The sequence below is a fragment of the Melozone crissalis genome, unplaced genomic scaffold (assembly GCF_028551555.1).
Source record: "Melozone crissalis strain CALT ecotype California unplaced genomic scaffold, PUWL_Pcris_2 ptg000045l_1, whole genome shotgun sequence".
NCBI lineage: Eukaryota > Metazoa > Chordata > Aves > Passeriformes > Passerellidae > Melozone > Melozone crissalis.
In genome coordinates this window covers 4,046,695-4,069,223 of record NW_026535823.1, presented here as the reverse complement: position 1 = coordinate 4,069,223, position 22,529 = coordinate 4,046,695, and the positions used below count along the sequence as shown (strand labels likewise).

The window sequence follows — 22,529 nt, the reverse complement described above, 5'->3', positions numbered from 1 at the left end:
TCACAAAACAAATTATGCTACAATTTCAGAAGTGTAAGACTTCACAAAAAAAAATTATGAAGAATAACTGCCTCCAGTTCTTAGGAGGAAGGAACCAAACTGACACAGGAAATAAATAAACGAGAATAAAGAGAAAAAATATCTCTCTTCCCAAGTCAATACATGGCAGAAACAACAATATGTTGTCACAAGAGTATAGTCTGGGGGCAGAGTCATGGGTATCCCCATAAGTGGGGATAAAACAAGACTCTGAGGTGCTGAATTCAAAATCTGGAATTTTGTGGACCATATTTTGCATCATATTCTCTATTTGAGATTTCCTCAAATGTGTTTGCAGTAGGTTATGACTGGATGTTGTGCTTTTCTTGCACTCATTTTACTTGTAACAAAACAGAATAATCAGTGATAGAGATACTCAGTGTGAAAACAGAGATGTTTCCCTCTTCCCTCCAACCACACAAAGTTTTCAGATCTCCAACCTTCCCAGCATTCAGTGGAGTGCTACAAGCCTCACCATATCATTTTTGTTCTCCATGAAAATGCTGAGTTTCTTCAGGAAGGTCACAACGAGGATGAGCAGCTCAAAATTATCGCGGTCCAGCGCTTTCACCAGCATGTGCACAATGTTCTTGTTCCTCATCTTCAGCTCAATGCGCGTGTCCTCAGCCAGGTTGAGCAGCAGGTAAATGGCAACTGGCAAAGGTCAACACAAATCACACCAACAGATCACACCCAACACAACAAATCTCTATTTATACTTGAAGTGCTGAAGACAAGACTTTCAGAAGCATTTTGCTCCCTTTTCAATGCATTTTGAAGGAAAGTGCCAGTGAATGCCTTTTTTTGGCCTCTTTAAGAAGCATTAAGAACATTAATTCTAATTGTGGCTCTGAAAAAAATTAGAATTATGATAACTAGAAGCTTTTTATGTTGTGCGATTTGTGTTTTTTAAAATTTCAATTCCAACAGGAAGCAGTAAAAAGCCCCTCTCAGGAAAGGTTTACCACTCGGATCATTTCAATCTAACATGAAGAGTATTTTAATACAAAAACTGAGATAGAATGAAATCTATTCAAAGAGTCAGATACAAGCAAAATTAGGTAAATTTTAAAAAATTTCAAATACCCAACTCCTCCCAAACCAATATAATAAGCAAAGAAGAGTGGATCACTTTTGCTTTTCTACTGACAAACGGTTTTTAAAATTATTAATAATGTCAAACAATCTGATTAAGTATTTGTCTTTTCCCAGTTCTTGGGCAACACTCTTCCATACTCATCCATGTTTAAGACATCCTGGTTGTAAAAAGAATCCCAGAGGATCCCTCAGCCATGTTTACCAACAAGAAAATAATTTGCTATTTGGATTTGGTACCTCTAAGCAGCTGCTCCTGCTTGACAACCAGCCCTTTGTATTTCTTGTAAGTTTTCTCATAGTCCTTTTTCAGGGTTTGATTTTCAGGATCTTCATCACGTGAATTAGAGAAGTTAAGGAGTTCAGAGAAAAGTGATGCAGGCTAGGTGACAATTGTCCTGGAAAGTGTTTCTCAATCACCAGTGAAAAGCAAGGGATCTATGGAATACCCAGTGTCAAAACTCTCCCTCACACCTGCAATCCAGGCCAGGATATTTTACACCCTACTAAGCAGCACAGATGTTCTAAGACATACTGCTGATAAAAGACAATATTTTTTTTCTTGTGCTGCTTTAGCAGCTTCAGCTTAACCTCTTCCACATCCCAAAATCTTCACTTTTGGTCTTTCTCATATCTGCAATTATATTTTTGCACTTTCTGGTAAATTCTACTGCTTTCACAGAAGGTGTTGTGCACTCATCTTGTGTAACTCAACAACAAGACAAGTCAGAAGCCATCAGGCTACAGCAGAATATCAAAAGGATATCAGTTTTCTTCTTTTTAGCAAGTTCTTCCTGCCAAAGCTCATGTCTCTTCAGTTCATGGTCTATGATATTCATACACAGAGCTCCAATTTTGTAATGTGTGATTATCCCATGAAACTGAGAGAAACTACATTGAAGAAATAATACTTGTGAGGAATAAAGGCCAACAACTCCATATCTACTGTGACATCTATGGTAGTAATAGTGCACCACATCAAATATTAAAAAAGGTATTTACAGTCTACCCCATTAAAGCACTTTCCTATTGGAAAATTATTTCAAAACAAGAACAATCCCTGCAAACATGAATATTTTCTCAACTTGTAGAAAAATAAGGAATAGTTTGTTGATCCAGATCAAAATAAAAACACATTTCAATTTTTATGCATAAAGGAAAAGATTTTCCCCTCAGCCCTGCCTTCCATTCTGCAAGTGCTTCAGAGCACTCTCCTCATCAAAAATAGAGACCTAAAATCAAGGTAAATGCAATTTCTGCTTGAATTATTTCTAGGCAGGGTATGCAGAAACACTGGCATAGCTAAATAAGAGCAAGTGCTCACTTCAGTTTTAAACAGTTTCCTCCCTTAGGTGTGCAGATGGAAATTAGAGGTGGCAGCTCAGCCACCTTTCATTTCTGACACAAAGCTGAGTCAATCTTTACTAGCTTCTTCCCAGCTCCCTTACAAACTGCCTCACCACGAGAGTTCTTTTTGTTATAAGTGATAAAACTGAGGCACAAGCATGTTTCTGTCTGTTCTTCCTGTTTCAGTGAAGTTTTGTAGCACAGAGCAATAAACAAATGAAAAGCCACTAAGCAGAGCTACATTCTTTATGTTCCTAAATCCAGGGACTCTGCACTCACCTTGAAAAGCAGAAGAAAATGTAAATTATATTGGTAGCCAGTTCAATGCTTTGTTTCCAGTCTTCCCTCAGCACTCTGGCCAATGCACCCAGGGCAGTTTCTGAAGTGAAACAAGATTTAGAGAAGCATCAGCATTTTGGGTCCCTCCTTCTTAGCTTGTGAGCCTCAGAATTTGAAAACACGTATCAGTTTTCTAGTGGAACACTCTCACAGGTGTCTCACTTTAACAGGCAGCACTGCTCACCAGTTCTGTTTGGAGGCAGTACCAGAGAGTGCCCTGGGTGGTCAGCATGTCTCAAGCCCCAAGAAGCAGCAGCATGGAAGGAAAGTGCAACCAAACACTGAATTCATCTCAAAACTACCACTAACCTTCAGATTCTGTGGCCTCTGCCAGCTCTGTGCTCCATATTACATCGTGTCCCCCGACTAAAACATTACAATTTTCACTTTCAAATCCCCTTTAAATTCTGCCTGGACAGACAATATTTCTCATCCCTCTTTCCATTTATTTTCCCCCGTGAATCCACTTCATATTATTTAATAATTTGGTTGCTCCTTGTCTTATTTAATTTCACTTTTCCAGTCATGCTCCCCTAGCTTGTCTCTATTCATGTTACACCACGTTCCATGATCACAAAAGCAGCAACTGGGAACTTGAAGCACTAAATATTTTCAACAACTCTTAGGGACAAGCCATTATTTCATGGCTCACCATTCCCATCCCACCCCATCTTCCATGGCGACACAGCAAGATGGGCATGTACTGAAGTCATCAATACATGAGGGTATAAGGGCTCAGCAAAGAGACAAAAAGGGCAAGGAAAGAAAAGAAAAAAATTAACTCATGTCAGCTTGCAAATTCTCTTTTCAAGGCAAGTTCCCTGATCTACTGAATATACCAATACATTCCCATCTCCAGCAATAATGCCAGCTGGAGTTAATTGAGCATCAAAATAACCAGGATCAGAAAAAAAAAGCTGAAGCCTCTAGAGGCCAGGAGGATTTCAGTATTAGCCTCACCTAAGACCAGTGTGAGCAGAGAAACCCAACAGAGCTTTGATGGTCACCTTATTATATACAGAGAAACAGAGCCTAGCAAACTAAAGACAATCCCAAATTAAAGGTGAGCTACTTTTCCCTGGACACAAATGAACAGCACATTAAGAGAAATTACCATTGGGTTTTAAAATTACCATTTATAAGCAGCTCTTCCAAATTATCAGGATTCCTGGCCAGCTGCAGGATGAGGGCAGAGCCCCGCACCTTGTCAGGAATGTCCTCGTACAGTAACTCAATGTACTCATCCATGTCATTGATGTTGGCAACTTCATCAATCTGAAAGCAGTCAGAGCAAGGCTTTCACTGAGAGACAGGGTAAATCAACACCAGCAATCACAATTCAGCTGTCACACCAAAGGGCACTCAGCTTCTGAGCACAGATCTTAGGCAAAAATTAAATACAAGTTGAAAAATCCCAACACATGCAGAATGACTGCCAATGAACAGCAGGAAATCTGAGGAGATGTAATTCCTAAAAATCAAAGGATGCTCAGGATGTCTCGTCTGATGTTGCAGTCCTCACTGTCAGTCCTGCTGTGTGCTATACTTGGAAGGGTAAGTATGCAAGTCAAATATTTTACCCTTTTTGGAGATAATTTTTTCCCATTGTGCAGTATTTCCAAACCAAGTTCTTTGTTTAAAAATCAAGAAGCAAAAAACCCACAAGAATTCAGCATTTCCTCTCCCCTCCTCCCTTTTGTAACTGCCTAGTGAAGTAGCAAACAAAGTTTGCATTTCTCTTTTAACATCAATACTTACCTCTGTTCCTTCAAATGGGGGTGGATCTTTTGGCTTGCTGGTTTTCTCTTTCCTTTCTACAAAGAAAAAGATGTGGGTGCAGTTAAGTTACACACAAACACAGATCAAACACATGTCCAGTGTTCTCATAATGAGTTAAATCAAGGTCAAAGTCCTTTGTGTCCAGCTGACCTACCACACTAACACAGGTTTCTGAACCCCAACAGTCCTAGGGAGTACAACAAATCCTCAGCTGCCTTTTGACAACTCAGTCTAAATGATCAGTGATAACCTTATCAGCTGGGGAGATAGAGAGTAATAAACCTTAGAACAAGCCCAGAGTGACAACACTCACTCCCACAGTGAGACATCAGCAGCTTTGATTCTGCTTGTGCCCTGTGACACACCCAGACACAGAAATGCAGAGTGAAAGAGGGTTAAACATACAAAGCTCTTACAATCAAACCCCATATATCACATAAATCTTCATTTTAAATTTGTCTCACTAAGAATCCAGTTTGAAAACAAAGCTTACCATTTCAGGGCTGCAAGAAACCTGGGTAACCACAAAGTAATGTAGAATCTTATGTTAAATATTCAACTGTGCCCTGAGCAGAAAGTTGAAGGTGAACTTAAGACATAAATAGGAGCACCAAGACGGAACTTTAGATGATGAGATGAGAGAAATACCCCAGGCATCAAAGCTTGTCAGGCTCTGAGAGTTTCCAGCTTTACACACAGCCCAAACTGAGCCTAGGCACCCTCTGTACCCTTGCAGGAGGTGATGGCAGAGATCTTTCTAGAAAGATGCCCTTAGAGACTTTTGATGTTACTGTAAGTGCAGATTCAATATGATGAGGCTTCACCCAATAGCCAAATCTGTACCTCTCAAGTCCTGCTAAAGCACAAGGCAGCCATTAAGAAGCATCAATACTAAATGTAACCAAATAATACAATAAATTTGGTTATTTAAAAGGTAATTTCCTGGCTTCAAGATCATAATTGTTTCCAAGGGTGATAAAGATAGTTTTCCTACTGTGACATCCCCAGAGAATTGGTACATCAGGCACACTGGGCTCTCAGCCAGGAACACCTCAGTATTTGCTCAAGGCTGAGGCACCCCAGTCCCAAGCTGCTTTGTTTCTGTATTTTTTACCTTTCCCTGCTGAGGAATCCCTGCGGTTCTGCAGGTAGTACAGCAGCTGCTCCACTTCTCCAAGCTTGGAGGGGTGAATGAGCTTGCATTCTTCAACAACCTTTCGAGCCAGGGAACCAATGTCTGTGTTTGCATTGAGGCTCTTCAGCCGAATTCTGCAACACAGACAAGTCTCTTTTCAGTTTTTACATTTTTTACCTTCAGCCTTTTGATTATGTTTATACAATCAAGAATTTCTCAAAGCAGAAATGATCCTGATACACCCAGTGCCCGTGCCTTTCATGTCCAAGTGGTGCCTCTGAACTCCAAATGCCAAGCAAGTGTCAAACAGGTTTGGTGGAGTGTAACTGTTCACGAGCTGACAAGCAGCAACATTAAAGGCAGCTGGCTGAACAGATCCCTTACAGCCATCTTAGATATAAAAGACAGGAATTGATTTGGATATATCCCATAAAAAGGGCACAGGACCACAAAGGAGCATTGGAGACAAAAAAAGTCCCAAATGAGAGACAGTTCTGGGTGTTTGTCTGCACAGAAAGGTTCTTTTGCAGTGCCAGGAGTCTCCCACAGCATCTAGGTCCACAAGCAAAGAGCAGGAAGAAATCTCTGTGGGCATTAACAACAGGCTGGAAAAAAAAGGAATTCCACCATCATGAAGATGCAAATTATGTTGATTCATTTGACAACACAAGTATGCTTCTGATATTTTCAAAAATTTGAGACAATTTAAAGATTCTCTTTTCTTTTTCCCTCAACACGCACTCACACAGGCAGCCACTTCAGTTCAAATTTTCAAAGAGAAATCAGTACAGAGATAAAACCCCCCTAGAACAGATCCAACCTTGCAGCTTGAAAGATGAAGTTAGGATAGTTCTCTCAGCTTTTCCAGTGGGGAATATTTTAATGGTCTTGAAAGAAATTAACCAGGCAAAATTGAAATGCAGATAAAGCAGTGAATTCACTGGTTGGGCAGATCAAAACAACAGGAGAGGCAACAGCTGGAGCACAAGGCAGTCAGGAGGTTCAATGGTACTCCTTGCTCCAACATGAACTACCATTTGCACAGGAAACAATCACTTTTCTCTGCCTCAAATACCCATCATGTAAAACAGGAGTCATCATTTTCCTTTACAAAACACCTTAAAGGACATGGCTGAAAAGCAGTTCACAACGTGTGTTTTAGATGTTAACCTTCCCAGGCACGTGTTATTTCCTGGCTTTGAAACCCTCTGCTGGTCCAGCACTAAGTTCCACAAAGATTATAAACTACAATTCCTCAGAGTAGGTGGTACTCTGAGTTATTGAATACAGAAAAATTGAAATAAAATATCAGAGCTTGCTATGACCTTACATTTTCTGACATTCCTTGCGTTCCCCCAGCATGGGGTCTCCCAGCTCTCCCAGAATTGTTGCTTCCACTTCATAATGGACAATGAGGGCTTTCTCAGATGGATGCACATCTATGTTACCTCCTTTTACCTTCCTGCCATAAAGGGAAAAAAACTGATTAAAGGAGAAGCTCAGAAAACACACCAGAGCAGAAATCAGGTACCTGTAAGCAGGCCCTAAACCCAAGTAGGGTTTGGGTTGCATATTCCATCCCACAGAAATGTACCAAAGCCTGGTGCTAGTGGCATATTCTTGGCTACTACCTGGAGTACAGAAATATCCAAGCCACTGGTAAAGCCTTACTCACAGAAATGAGGAAAGAAATCAAAGTTATCCTATTCCTTATCAACATAATGAATAAAAAGATGCATTTCACCAAGCAGGTGAATTTCCCAGTTGGTTCCCCATTACCCTGTCAGTATAGACAAATCTTTGTCTAATGCCCTTCACTTAGTGCAGTCCTCTACAAATGGAATTTTATTGTCATTCTCTTGGCTGACTCCTAGTAGTTACAATTCTCAGAAACTGAATTACAAATCATTTGTATTTCAATTGAACTACTCTCTCTTGAAACACAAACCTGTTCTTCACCTCATTGTGCCTGCTGCCAGGCTTGAGGGATTACAAAAACCAACAGCTGCCCTCAAAAGAAATAAATCCTGTCTGCCTGCTTTTCTACAGCTACAGATTCTTGGGAGAAGCATTCTGGGCTATGCCAGTGCCAAAAGGGCCTGTCCTGCTCTCTCCTCCTTTGTGCCAACAATTCTGTGTCCATGCAGATCCAAGCTCCTGAGGAAAGGCTCACATGGATGAAGACACACCTCATTTCTGTTTTCAAGCAGTGGCAGAACACATCCAGAGAATACAGGGACCTTTTTTTATTTATTGGTAAAGATGACACTTGTCCCTTGTCCACTTGGTACAGTCATGCCATAAACCAGACTGCTAAACACTGCAAATTAAAACCACCTCCAAAATAGGTTTGGCTTTTGGGATGTGGAGTGGGTTTTTTATTGGGTGTTCAGGTTTTTAGACAGATCATGTCCTTAAAGAGAATTACAAGTGGCTTCACCAGTGGTCATATCAGCATCTAGGAGATAGCAATGACATTGGGTCAATTAGATCAGGAAAAGTTACTTTAACCTCATAAAGTTGGAAATGTCAGCAAATCCAGATGCAGCCTGTGCTGTAACCACTGTCAGCAGAAAATGTTTGAAATGTGTCTCCATCTAATCAGCTACCCTGGTGTCCAGTTCTCCTTCTGCAGGTACAGTTGCAAAAAATACCTTTGTCTTGAGATACAGCTGCCCAAAAACCCCACAAACCACAGAAAGGTCAGGAAAGCAAGAGTCTAGTTCAACTACCAGCCTTGCAAGGATATAAAGCTACACAGAGCAAACAAAAATATCTCCCTAGTGCTGGAGGATAACATTTTCCATGAAAGCATGGCAAAACTCCCTTTATGACTTGAGATTTTTTGAAGAGACTTGGGTTTGTTCCCCTTTAGCAGTACCTTGAAGCAGGTGTTAATGTTTTTCTTTCAGAGGGATAGATGGGTAAACTGAAGAACTTAGAGCTGCAGAGACTTTCTGCCCTCTCACACTGACACACACCCTCTCTGCCTGAGCTATTTCTGAGCTCATGAAGTCACAAATCAACACACAGCCAAGCTCCCTCTCTGAAAATCCTGCCTTGTGAAATGCTTGAGGACCTGCACTAAAATGTACTCCCCAGCCACTGAAATTGGTTTTTATTTGGAAAACACTGCATTCAGACTGTCAGCATCACAAGGGAAATCTTCATTTACAAAAAAAAAATTCCCTCAAATCTACAAACACATTTACTGATTTTCTACACACCCTGGGTCTGTAAATCACCTCATAAAACATTTGAAACTGCAAATATTATAATGAGTAGAAACAGCAATGCACTGGGGAGCTCTCAAGCACATCAGCCTGTCCTTTCACTCCACTGCTTGCTTTGTCAACAAGAACCCAGCTCAGTTCAAGCTTTAAAGAGGAAGGCATTTTTCCACAGACAAAAGCTGCAAGTTGAGCTCACATAGCCAAAGCTGGAGTGTTAATATCCTTTATTAACTGATTCCTTTAGAGGGAAAAAGCAAAAGCAAACTGTCCTAATGAAAAGTGGCACAAAGCACACGTGGGTAAGGCTGAAAATTCAATAACAGATCCCAGCAAGTGAGGCTGGGTGGGAGGGGGAGTGCCCATGCAGGGTGACAAAGGGGAACAGGGAGCACAGGAGCACCAGACTTGCACACCACAAACAGCACAGCAGGTAGGTTTGGGTTTGTGCCCCCAAAAAAGAGAAACAACTACACCTGTTGCAGGGATGACTACAAAAAAAAAAAAAAAAAGATTCCCAGATTCCTACAAAATGGCACAAACTGAACAGGTAAGGCTAAAAAAACAGGCACTGCTCTAAAGTTACAGCTGTTGATTTAATTAAGGGCGGCATTTGATTTTTTTACCCATCATGACATTGCTATGACAGAACTGACATGCAAAGATTATCAAGAGGGGTTTTTCCCCTGCACTGTTTACAACTATGGAGCTTAATACGTGGCATGTAAGGGGAAAAAAAGTAAAATCTGGACAGTCTAAACAGGAAATTCTGCAAATACTAATGAATGGAAAGGAAGTAAAAAACAAGAGCAGGAACTCCTTAGGATTCAAGACAGGATGGATAAAATCACCAGCATGACAGGAGGAAGCGACACTGTCCATGTGTGACACAGGACATCTGCACAGAGGCCTGGATGAGCTGGCATCTTTTGGGATTGATTCACTTTTGCTCTGAAACAGCTGACAGAGATCCAAGAGCTGCCAGCTCCCCATTCTTTATGCTGACTGGTCTCACTGCCAAACAGATAAAAGGCACCATTCATTTATCACACCTGCAACACCAAATCCAGATCATACACTTTATACCCCACAGTTACCTCTTCGATTCAATACACCTGTCCTGCCCAATCTGCCAGGCCATACTGTTGACACCTCCTCCAGTCTCCCTGCTGCTCCTTGAACCTGGCCTTACTGTCACTTATCCCATCCCTGATCCCCAAAGCAGCCACCTGCACCTAATACACAATGATCCCCTCCACTCATCTCCTAATAGCACCGATTCTCCTCTCAACCTGCGGTCACTTCAGTGCCCCATCCCAAACACACCATAAAATGCCACCACAGCCACCCCCAGGCCAGAGCACCCTCCAAATCCCTCTTTCTCCTCCTCAGCAGCACCCACCCCACCTCTCTGCCCACCCTGCCTTTGTAACCTTCACTCATCTTTAACCTTCCCAGTGCTCATCCGAACCTTGTTCCCAACAGAGTGGGGCAGGCTGAGGGGGGACCGCCCAAACAAATCTGTCTGCCATTCCCTCACCCATCTCACCACAGCTTCCAAACCAGCCCCTCCTCACTCGCCATACCTCCACCCACCTCATCATCACTCTCCCAAAACACTCTCCATTGTCACCTCCCCAATCTCCCATCCATCCCCAAGCCAGTCCTCACTACAGCCTCAGCCTCACACTCCACCCCTCAGCTCCCCCATATTCCCCTGCAAACACCCCGCAACACCTGTGCCGCGCACCCCACAACCTGACACACTCCATCCACCCTCGGCACAACCTGCCGCGCCCCAACCGCCGCGACATCCCCCCCCCCCTCACCCCGTTCAGCCCCCCGGCACGAACCGCCGCCCCTCGTGCCCGTCCTCCCCGGTTACCTCTTGAGGTACCGGGCGTCCTCGCTCTGCATGGCGGCGGTGAGGGGCGGTCAGGGGCCGTGAGGGGATGGGATGGGATTGGCGGGGGGGGCGGCCCGGGCAGGGCGCGGCCCCACGCGCGCGGTGCTCGTTACCAGGGAGAGCGCGAGCCCCGCCCCGCGCATGCGCACCGCCCTCACCGGCCCCCGGCCCCGCCTTTGCCTCCCCGTTAGCGCCCCCTGCAGGCGCGGGGGAGGCGCTGCCCCGCCCGCTGCCGGCCCCTCACGGCACGGAACGGCCCGACTTGAAATAAAGAAGCTGTGTTGTTGGGTTTTTTTTATCCCCTAAATATGTACACAAAATTTAAGTTTATAAGCTTGAGAAACGCTGCGTTTCTGGGCGTCGATATGATTCAGATTATTAGACTTGGCCGAGAGTGAAAGGTGACCTGACCTCAGGACAGTAGAGGCAGGTGGATTGGTGCCCTTTACTTAGTCTTCTGTATTTGTTTAATTCCTAATTATTTTGAAATTGATATCACTGCCACCTCCTGCCAAATCATCAAATTTTTTTTTATTAATCAGCACGTTGTTTTTGGTCAGAGGTGCTTCAGCACACTGCCAGCAGCAGGACCTGAGGGAGAATCTCAGAACATTTACAGAATCACAGCACGGCTGGGTTGGACAATCTCCAGGACAATCTCTGGAGATTGTCCTGGCCAAGGCAGAGTCACCCCAAGCAGGTGACACAGGGATTCATCCAGGTGGGTTTGGGAAGCCACATTGTGAAATGGTTTTTCAATTACTCAGCAAGTTGGTTTTGGTGAGAGGTACTTCAGCAGGAGTGAGGGAGAATCTCAGAATGTTCACAGAATCGCAGCACAGCTGGGTTGGAAGGGACCTCTGGAGATCATCCTGGCCAAGGCAGGGTCACCCAGAGCAGGTGACACAGGGATGCACCCAGGTGGGTTTGGGATGCCACATTGTGAAATGGTTTTTCAGTTAATCAGCAAGTTGTTTTTGGTGAGAGGTGCTTCAGGACACTGTGAGCAGCAGGAGTGAGGGAGAATCTCTGAACGTTCACAGAATCACAGCACGGCTGGGTTGGAAGGGGCCTCTGGAGATCGTCCTGGCCAAGGCAGGATCACCCAGAGCAGGTGACACAGGGATGCATCCAGAGGGGGTTTGGGATGCCTCCAGAGAGGGAGAGTCTGCCACCTTCCTGGACAGCCTCCTCTGTCATGGTCAGTGCAAAGAACATGCTCATGTTGAGGTGGAATTTCTTGTGTTTCCATTCATGGCTCTTGCACCTCACCCTGCCACTGGACAGCACCAAAAATGGTCTGGCACCATCCTCCTGGCACCTCCCTGGAGACATTTCCATGGATGGATGAGATCACCTTTCTTCTCCAGACTAAGCTGTTCCAACTCCTGCAGTCTCTCCTCATCCAGAGATGCTCCACACCCTGTGTGCAGTATTTAGAGGAGGATTGAAGAAAAGCTCTTGTGGTGTCCTGCCCCATTATGGCCACCTGAGCTGGCCACTGGTCCTCAGCACCAGCTCCTTGCCTTGGTGTTTTGGAACATAATCTTCATTTTGGGTCACTGACACACAGAGGGCACGGGGATGACACAGCTGTAGCTCCAGACTCAAGCAAAGTGGCTGCAAATCCAAAATTGTGTTGGGAAAGTTACATAGTCAGCCAGCAACTGAATTTTCTGTCCCTTTATCTTGTCTCCAAGCCACTCTAAAGATCAAACAAACAGCATCATATCCCAGAGGTCTCAGAAAGAATCTTAATGGGCTGCAGTTTTCTGGAGTACTCTTTACAACTGAAAATTCTGTCTGCCCAGAGTCATAGGGGTAATGCAGAAATAAATAATAGACAACAAAGCTTTTGGGTTTTATTGTGGCAAAATATTAAGAATAAATACTTAATGTCTACTAATCCCATTAAAGACTAAGAATTTTTATACTTTCATAATCTGTAACAGAGCAGAATAAAATATTTTGTGGAATCCACACAGTGCCTGCCTTTGTTTTAACAGAAAATGGAAAAAGAAAGTACCCTGTGAAATATTAAGTGCTACCTTTGTGCAATGAATTTACAAAACATTGCTAGAACATAACACCCTTGTTACTTATTCTATTTTTATCCCAGTAATATTGTCATAAAGAAAAAAAATGCAGATACCTAATCAGAATGATAATTCTCCAGTGATTTCAGCAGCTCTCCTGATAAGCATAAGCCAAACATTAAACTCTGAAGCCATATAAATAATCTGATACTTACTGAGCACTAAATACCTGACAGTCTTAATTTATTTCACTATGAATTTATTTTATTTATCTGGTCACATATGCCTGTGAATGGAGTCTAGTTTTAGACATCTATAGAAAACAGGCCAAAGATTACAAGACGAGAATGATAGAGAAGAACGTGAGAACTGAAAAAATACAAGTAAAGGAACATTTATTCCAGTTCAGTGTGCCATGATGTTTGGGCTAAAACTTTGTCAGGACCTGAAGGGACAGCAGAGGCTGGAAGGTGTCCAAGTGAAATAAATATCTCAGCTTTGTAGGTATTGAGCCAACAAAGATCAGACAATTCTGCCAAATCAAACAATTCTGTTGGGCAGTGACAACCAGTTGATGCTGAGTTTAGAAAACCACGTGGCACAAACACCAAACCCCAGGTACTGCATGGTGGATTCTTCTAAAATTCAACTGCAGAGCACCTGTTGCCTGAGGTTTTGTTCTGCAGCCTTGCCCTGAGCTTCTGATGTTGTTTTGCATAATTCCTTACATCCTTGTCCTTACAGTGTGATGAAATTTATGGGATGGGACTCTGGATATCTCCTTACCTGCATAGTAGAAGTAAGAGGAGGAAAGAGAGGGTGGAATTTGAGGCAGAAGGGTGATCAAGTTGCAAGCAGAAGCTGGAATATACAAGATTTTTGTGTTTGTTCTTTTGTTTGGGTGTTTTTGGGCTAGTTTGGCTTTTTTTGTAGAATAGTTGCAAGAAATATGGTTCTGGAGTCAGCTTGAAGAAGAGATTTTGGTTTTTTTTTGTAGTGAGGGAATATAAAGGAGGGTGTGAAAGAGCTTGGGAGCTGCAGAGAAAATCAGAATAGGAAGAGAATGGTGGGGAAAGCTGCATGAGAAGAAGCTGGGCAAGTAGAAGCTGGAATATACAAGATTTTTGTGTTTGTTCTTTTGTTTAGGTGGTTTTGAGGTAGTTTGGCTTTTTTCATAGAACAGTTGCAAGAAATATGGTTCTGGAGTCAGCCTGAAGGAGAGATTTTTTTTTTTGTAGTGAAGGAATATAAAGGAGGGTATGAAAGAGCTTGGGGGCTGCAGAGAAAATCAGAATAGGAAGAGAATGGTGGAGAAAGATGAGGAGAAGCTGGGCAAGAGGAGTGAAGCAGGTGGGTAAAAATCAAGAGGAAAGAACTGTGGAGTGCTCCCATATGGTACATGTATCTATGTGTGTGTATGTATATATATATAGATTTATGGTAGAATAAGCACAGATGGAGTAACTAACAATATTTTTATGCAAAAACTCCCCAAATTTATATTTTTTTGGTCAAGCTGCAGACATGTTATGAAAATACACTGAGTGACACTGGAGCAACACCCACCACATTGCCTCATGGTAAACTTGATTTTATTTCTTCCTGTTTGTTTTCTTAGTATTGAAAAGTACTGATGCTAGCAGTGATTTTTAAGCCTAAAAAGGTGTTTCCATTGTCTTCAATAAACCTTTGGTATATGACAAGACTGCATGTTGAAAATGCATTGGGATTGGTTTCTTTTACATCACTGTAAAAACAAAATTCAACCAAAATAGTCAACATTGTTTTTCTGTAGCAAATGGAATGGTTGAAATGTAATAGACTAATCTCTTGTGTCTTGTGGAGTTGAGAAACCAAAGCAGCCCTGAAATTTGTAATCTATCCATCAAAGATTGCATCTTGCTCTCAGGAAAAAAAGAATCCAGAGAAAAAATAATGAATTTGGGACATTTGCCTGGACCTTGTAAAATGAACTGTGCATAAAACTCCTGAAGAGGCTTTATTAGCTAAAATAAGGTGGAGCACTCTGAAAGGATGACTTCCAGGGAAACATGTTCGGAGATTGGGCTGTGCAGCTCAGTGGGGGATGGAGATGATGCTGTCACACAGGAAGGGACTGAGGAATGGAGGTAATAAACTCTGGGCTTAAAAGTTTATACTGGGAGGAGGAAGTGAAAATAGGCAAAGCAAAATCTGATCTGCAGAGGGAAAGTCTGGCTTAACTCCTCTGGATGGAATTAATCTTGGAGCACAGATCAAGGTGACTCCTGAGTGCCTTTTTGATCAGCAGTGACAGTGATATCTGCATAGGACAAGGTCATTTTCAGTGTGACACGTGATTGTGCTGGCAAATCCTGGCTGCTTTTGTTATTCTTGAATGTGAGACTTCACAAAAATGAGAAGAAGAGAACAAGATCCTTCATAAAGAGCTTGGTTTGTATTTTATAATATATTTAAAATACAAAGTATTTAAAAATATATTTGAAATGCATTTTAAATAGATGAAATATATTATATATAAAAATATGTAAATATATATATAATATAATATATATTATAATTAAATAATAAAAATTACATATATCTTAATATGTATATTTCTATTATTTTTATATTTAAATATATTATACATATATTTTAAATATATTAATATTATGTTATATGGTATGATATGATATGATGTGAAAATATAATAAATGTAATAAATATAATATAATATAATATAATATAATATAATATAATATAATATAATATATATTTAATTATTACACTTATTATATATTTTAATATATTTTTATATATTTATTATTTCTATTTAAGTATATTATAAATATATTTTAAATATATTAATATTATGTGATATATGATATTATGTGATATTATGTGATAAGATATTATATGATATAATTAATTTAATATAACATAACAAGGCATAATAACACTGAGCTAAGTAAATGCATCAATTTTCATCTCATTCAAACCAGGGAAGAAAATTACCTATAGGTTTCCATTGTTTCAGGTATTAAAAGAAACATCTGAAGATGTGAGAAGAAGCAGATCTCTTCATACAGAGTTCACTGTAAAGCAGAGTGTGCTGTTTTCTTCTTTGGTCTATTGAAATCAGAATTTTTGCCTTCCATGGTGATCTTTGGTGGCCTTGTAGCTCCTTCTGGGGCTGTGGTAAAGTAACCATCTCCATGGATTTCCATGTGCCTGAGTCCAGACCAGACCTTTAAGAGGGAATTTTGCTGTGAGGAAGGCAGAACAGCACCTTGTACAGTGTCACAGAATCTTAGAATCCTGCAGGTTGGACAGAGTTTTAAGATCAAGCCCAAGGATAAACCTAACACTGCCAAATCCACCACTAAAGCACATCCCTAAGTGCCACACCTATCCTGGATATGGATGTTCAGTGTTTGTGCTGCACTAGGATTTGCATTCTCCATTTCTCCTCATTTCCTGGCAACCAGCCTGAAAAGATTCAATATGGAAGTGTCCACACAAGAAGGAACAGATGGCTTCTCTCTCTTTATGTCATCTTGTGACCCCTGATGACCATGAGGGGGATTTCTTGTGCAAAATCCTGGTTTTGCTGAAATCAGTGGGAGTTTACCACTGACCCCAGCTGGGACAGAATTTCACCTCTTAATGTTTATTAGATGCAGCAGGCAGAAAGCAGGCTCATAGCTATAAAGGCTGTGACATTTTATGGTTCTGACTCTGCAACCACTCAAGCACATGGTTAATTTTGCCACAGCAATAAAGTTAAGCACTAGCTAAAGTGTTTTCAAGGAGGGGTCTCTTTTACACTTGAACAAGTCTATATTTCATCATAAATCAGGAATTCCTCCCCTTCAAAAGAAAAGGATTCTGCATGTAAGCATCAAATTGTTTCTACTTTGCACAACAATAATTGCCTCTTTTTTTCAGTTTTTGTCCAAAAAAGGCAAGGGCAGAGCAAGGAATGAGTGCCTCAGCTGAAGTGGTGTTGCTCTGGTGACATTTAACTAATTTCAAATGGATTAAAGAGGGAAATATCAATTTTTCAATATTAATTCTAAATACTTCAGACACTTCATTTAAAAAGTGAATATTTTGCACAACACTTTGCAGCCAAAATATTTTTGTTAAGTTTTTTAACTGTCATGGACAACACCAGCATTGTTCTTCATACCCAGGAAAACTCTTCTAGTTCTGCAGTATTTTTGTATTTGTTTCCACCTAATTTTAGCCAAAGCACATCAGAAATGTAGCAGAATGGAAGTACAAGGAGAGGCATTCAAGCTAGATGAATTCAGACCTGAAATAAAGCATAAAATTTTACTGGGATAGCACTTAACACATGGAATGACTTACCTTAGGATTTATGAGTCGATGCTTCCCCATTATTACCAGTCTTTATATCAGGAGTTTAAGAAAGAGAATGTGGGTGAGTGTGGAGTAAATCCTTTCCCAGGGTCTGTCCTGATGCTAATTTGTTTTATTTCCATCGTGGAAGGAACCTAGCAGAGGCTGAGCTTGGGTTTGATTTAGTGCACTTGCCCCTTCGCCCTGCTCGGTGCGGGAAAAGCAGGAGAGCATTTGGAGCACCTGGAGGAGGCTGTCAGAGGGAAGGATGGTGATGGGGTGGGGTGGCAACAGGAGACCCAGGAGGTGGAAGGGAACATGGGGCATAGAATATTCCCTCACCCTCCCAGCTGTGCTTTCCAGGAGCCTGGAAAGGACTGGGGGAAGGAAAAAGCAGGAACTGGCTGGTCCATGAGTAAGAAAATAGGAGAAGTTCAGCTCTGGAAGTTACTGGTTCTCAGGAGCTTCTGGGTTACAATAATGGAGGTTTTACAGTGCTGTTGAGCTGTGTGTTGAAAAAAACAATCCTTCAGCTTTCAGCTAATTTAGTTACCATCTGCAAGCTGTTTAAGCCATTCCCCTTATTTCACTTTCCCCTTTTAATTTTGCTCTGTATGCTTTTTCTTCATTCCACCTCCTGTGCAGGCACAGAGAAGCACACAGGTGTGCAACTGAGGATTTTATAGGTGTGTAACTGAGAATTTTCTGTAGAGCAGGAAAAACACTACTGTCCCTGATGTTCTTTGTGGGCTGCATCACTGTAACCCATCACCAGACTGCTGGCATTTTGCTGTGGGCACCCATGGCCTCTTCCTCACACCAATATATTTTATATAGACACAGAAACAGTGAAATACATTTTTTAAAAAAGTGCTTTGTGATACAAAACTCCAACATTAGCATTAGTGTAGATGTCTGAGTTTTATTTTGTACAAAACTCAGTTTTCTACTGGATTTCAGATTTCAGAGGTAGCATGTTAAAGTTGTCCTTAGCTCACCCAGCTGAGCATCTCACATGTTTCATGAGATTCCTCTGAAATATCAGTTGTCCTGGCAAGGCATAATGAGGTGAATTAATTAGTAGCATTCCAACATATCCTGGGCTTTACTGGCTAGTAGTGAAGAATCCCAAAAAAAGGAAAGCACTGTAATTGTGCCAGATCCACCCTCTGTTTCCTTTAGTTTCACTCTAGAAATTTTTTTTCATACATATTGTCTCCATGCCAGTGCTTGTGGTCTCTGAAATTAAAAGCATTTCTCATAAAGGGGATTATGAAATTAAAAATATTGCTCGTAAAGAGCACATTGATCCTCACTGGGGGGATGACAGACATAAAACCATCAAATTACTGATGGCACTAAATAAAACTAATTTAGGAGATAACAGTACATTTTTAAACAAATAGTGGGGATGTATTGGATTTACAAACTGCAAGAATTTCCCTTCCCAGTGTGCCCATTCTTCATTTATCATTTTAGAAGGAAACCCCTTAAACTAAAAGTTAGTCTCATACAAATGTCACTTGCAAGCTTTCTTGCTAATCCAGAGGAAATATTATCCTAGTGGTCCCTGAGGTCCAATGTCTAGGTGTTGGATACATGATAAACTTACTTGAAGCTTTCTCAGTGAGATATAGTCCTCTGGAGACAGCTGTGGATTTAATTTTTCAAGCTTTAGTACAACCTAACCTCTTAAAAACAAGATTTAAGTTTCCCTTGTCAGGTCACTTAAGAGTTTCTTCTTTTATTTTGCTTTTTTTTTTATTTCCCTCCTCTGCTACTTGCCCAGGCTGTTAATCCCCAGCCTCTGGAGGAAACATTTAACCATCTCAAACCTTTCACATCTTGATCATTTTTTTGATTCCAAAGGACGGCACACATCCATTTGGCTTTTGAATTGTTCTAGTTTGAGAGTTTATCAAGAAATTATCAATGCAAAGCAAACAATTTCCAGTCTTGATCATGTAGGTTTCTACATCAGTGCTGAACAGAGGTTTTTGCAAATTTTTGAGCCACTCCTCAGTGTAAGAGCAGTATTTCACACAAAGAGGTGTGTTTCTAGTTTATGCTGTCCAGGAGTTGAGTTTAATCTAGTTTTCTTTGCCCTTGATATTTATAATTTAGTCTTTCAGAAATGGTAAATTTAATGTTTCAAGGCATGCACAGAATTTAACTGGCAAGTTCCTGGTATTGAGAAACTCCACACAACTCAGAGCCAGGTTGAGCATGAAGGCTGATCAAGCCAGCAATGTCACAGACACTGAAATGTGTCTGAAATGCAAGGGATATTGTACTCCTGATACTGTCACTGATCCAAAAGTGCTGCTTGCAGCTCCTGACCCCCCTCATCTCCCTGCTGTGCTCACACAAACACACTCACAGGCTTCTGCCACGCTGCTCCTTCTCAGGAGCTAAAGGTGCCAGAGGTCCTTCAAGGTCACTTGTCATATTCGTTCCCTACTGCCAACTTTTCTTTTTTTCCTTTCAGCTCGTTTTTCTTTGACTTCCTGAGGAAATTAGTTTTATCTTGCCTTACCTATCCGTGCATTCATCAGGTTTCTTCTCCCTCCCTCTAAATGCCCTCGTGACATGCTGGCCAAGTGCAATCACCACTGAAAGATGTGCAAGTTAATTAAGTTTCTGGAGGTTTGTGTGCAAGTCTGCAAGTTAATTAAGTTTCTAGGGGTTTGTGTGCTCTGGCTGCTGGGCAGATGAGGGAGAGACCTGTGGTGGGGACTGTGCTCAGGGAGAGTTAAGCAGAGTTCAGCTCTTTGGCAGCAGAGAGGGGTCAGTCCCTCTGTGCACACTCTCCAGACAGACAGACAGACAGACAGCACAGAGGAACTGCTGGCCAAGCTGTCCCACAGCAGCTCCTATTGTATTTGCTGGGAAATGCCCCAATGAAGGCAGGAATGATGAATCTGACTTCATGTTCTCAGAAGGCTAGTTTATTATTTTATGATACTATATTATATTACAGAACGCTATGCTCTACTAACTAAAGAAATACAGAAAGGATACTTACTGAATGCTAAAAAATTGTCAATGAAAACTTGTGACTCTTTCCAGAGTCCCAACACAGCTTGGTCCTCAATTGGCCAAGGAGTCAAAAATGAAACAATCACCTGTGGGTAAACAATCCCCAAACACATTCCACATGAGCAAAACACAAGAGAAGCAAATGAGATAAGAATTGTTTTCCTTTTCTCTGAGGCTGCTGAGCTTCCCAGGAGAAAAATCCTGGGCAAAGGGATTTTTTCAGAGAATGTGAATGACACAAGCTCCAGCCTGGCTGCAGTTTCTTGTCCAGGGTGGGTCTTTTCCAACAGATGGCAAGTGAGAGGAGCTGTGGGGCTTATTTCAGATGGAAACAGAAAGACATGCATCTAAAAGAAGCTCTCCTGTTGCTCTGTGGCTCACAGAACAATCTATTTTCCACTTTAGTTCTAAAAGTTCTGACTGATGTTCAACAGCACTGCTGTGAAATGTTCCCCTGTATCAGATCAGGGAAAGCCAGTCTGATGTTTGCCCTCCAAGCCAACAGCAGGGAGGGATCCACAGAGCTGCAGATCTGAAAGCCTGGATCTTTACATCTCTGCCTCTGCAAAAAGAGAGGCAGATTGAGAAGGTTAAATGGTCTGTCTTGTCCTGGTCTGCACAGAGCACTTCTTTCTGCAGCTCTATTGTTCCCCATGGCACTCTCTTCTTTTGCTCTTTTGTCAGGTTGTTCACACTCCACACAAAAGCTGTCTGTGAAAAATGCTTATTTTATGATTGGCTTTTCACAAATATTAAAATGAATATGATATGTGTTGTGTTAGAAAGTAATGCTGTATTAATTCTCTTAAGTAGTGTGTTAAATATAGTTTTAGGTTATAACAAAATGTTAAAATAGAAACTATGCTATGTAGGATACTTTTTTTTTTTCTAAAGAAAGGACTCACACTGAGATAGCAGGCACAGGACACCTGAATCTTTCAGAGCAAGGGAATTGTCCCTGCCTGACATCACCCCTTCCACATCACATCACCACTGTGTGCCCTGGATTTCCCACACTGGGGAGGCTTCATGCCTGGCCCTTCTAAGAGTTCAGGAAAATACCTGCTCTGGCTCTGTGCTAAGCGCTAAGAGCTAGCCAAAGCACACTTCCTGCCTAATGGATTTAGGCTGTTCCCTAAATCTGCTGCCAGTGGCTGTCAGACACAGGATAACGGGGCAGTAGCTCTGTGGTCTGAGCAGATGGGTCAGCCTCATGCCTTAGGTAGGAAGCATCCAGCTGAGAGGAAGTGGAAAGGCATGTTTTTCCTGGCAGTGTTGTGTGCAGAAGGAGCTTTGATGGTGTGGGTTGCCATCTTTCCTCTTGCTTTGGAATTGAAAATAAATCCTTGAGGGACTTTTCACCAAAGCATTTCTGGCAGTTGCATGCCAGAGCTGAAAGACATTGAGCCTAAATTATCTCCCACTTGCCCAGCTCTCCCTGAGGGGGTTCTGCATTGCTTTTTGTGCTGTTCCATGAGTGTGCAACATCCTGCTCACCAAACCATGATCCTCTCTGATCACTTCTAAAAACTTTCTTCTTGTGTGCAGTTTTCAATGGCCGAGCCAGGCAGTTTCCAGCGCCCCTTCCTCCTTGGTTAGAGCTGTGCTAATAAAAACACAGAGCTGTGGGGGCACAGGAACTGTGCACACTCACATGCACAAGGCTACAGCAGACTTCATCCTGCATTTTCCAAACCCCTCAAGCCTCCCCACTCAGGCAGGAGGAGAATTTTGTTAGCTTTCACTTCAAAAAGGAGCTTTACCCTGCACTTGAGCCAACAGAGGGCAATAGACTCAAAATTCAATCTTGTAAAGAAATGCTTTTAAAAGATGGCTCTGAGCAGCCCAGCCCTTACTGTATCTGGTGTCACATATCACAGTGAAAGGCAGCATTCCATGCAGGACCTAAAACCTTCTCAGGCTCCATCAATTAAACCACCACATCTGAGGTGGAAGAGACTCAGCAAGGAACTCTCACTAGGGTTCAATGAGAACCAGATGTTGTGGGCACAGCTGTCATGCTTCTTATCAAGAACAACAGAGCAGCCCCTGCTGCAGTTTCACCAGGAACCCTGCCCTTCCTTCCCTTCATCCTCAGCACCACTGAGCAGAACCAAATAAAATCCTCCTGGCCAAAGCTCAGGAGTCCTCCCCAAATATTGCTGTTTGTGTTAGCAAACTGTTCGTGGATCTGCAGATCTGGGTCCTCCTGGGACTCTCACTGGGCTTGGGACAAA

General features: G+C 42.0%; 1 protein-coding gene across 1 annotated transcript in view; it reads right to left on the bottom strand.

Moving 5' to 3' along the window:
- Window positions 1–10,995, bottom strand: part of KIFAP3 (kinesin associated protein 3) — a 65,906-nt gene extending 54,911 nt beyond the window's left edge. The window contains exons 1-9 of the mRNA XM_054285884.1: window positions 10,850–10,995; window positions 7,065–7,196; window positions 5,714–5,868; window positions 4,579–4,634; window positions 3,954–4,095; window positions 2,761–2,860; window positions 1,901–2,025; window positions 1,375–1,473; window positions 515–693 (exon numbers count right to left, since the gene is read on the bottom strand). Coding sequence (XP_054141859.1) covers window positions 515–693; window positions 1,375–1,473; window positions 1,901–2,025; window positions 2,761–2,860; window positions 3,954–4,095; window positions 4,579–4,634; window positions 5,714–5,868; window positions 7,065–7,196; window positions 10,850–10,881 — 1,020 coding nt within the window. The 5' untranslated portion in view covers window positions 10,882–10,995. The remainder of the gene's footprint in view (window positions 1–514; window positions 694–1,374; window positions 1,474–1,900; window positions 2,026–2,760; window positions 2,861–3,953; window positions 4,096–4,578; window positions 4,635–5,713; window positions 5,869–7,064; window positions 7,197–10,849) is intronic.
- Between the last annotated feature and the right edge of the window lie 11,534 nt (window positions 10,996–22,529).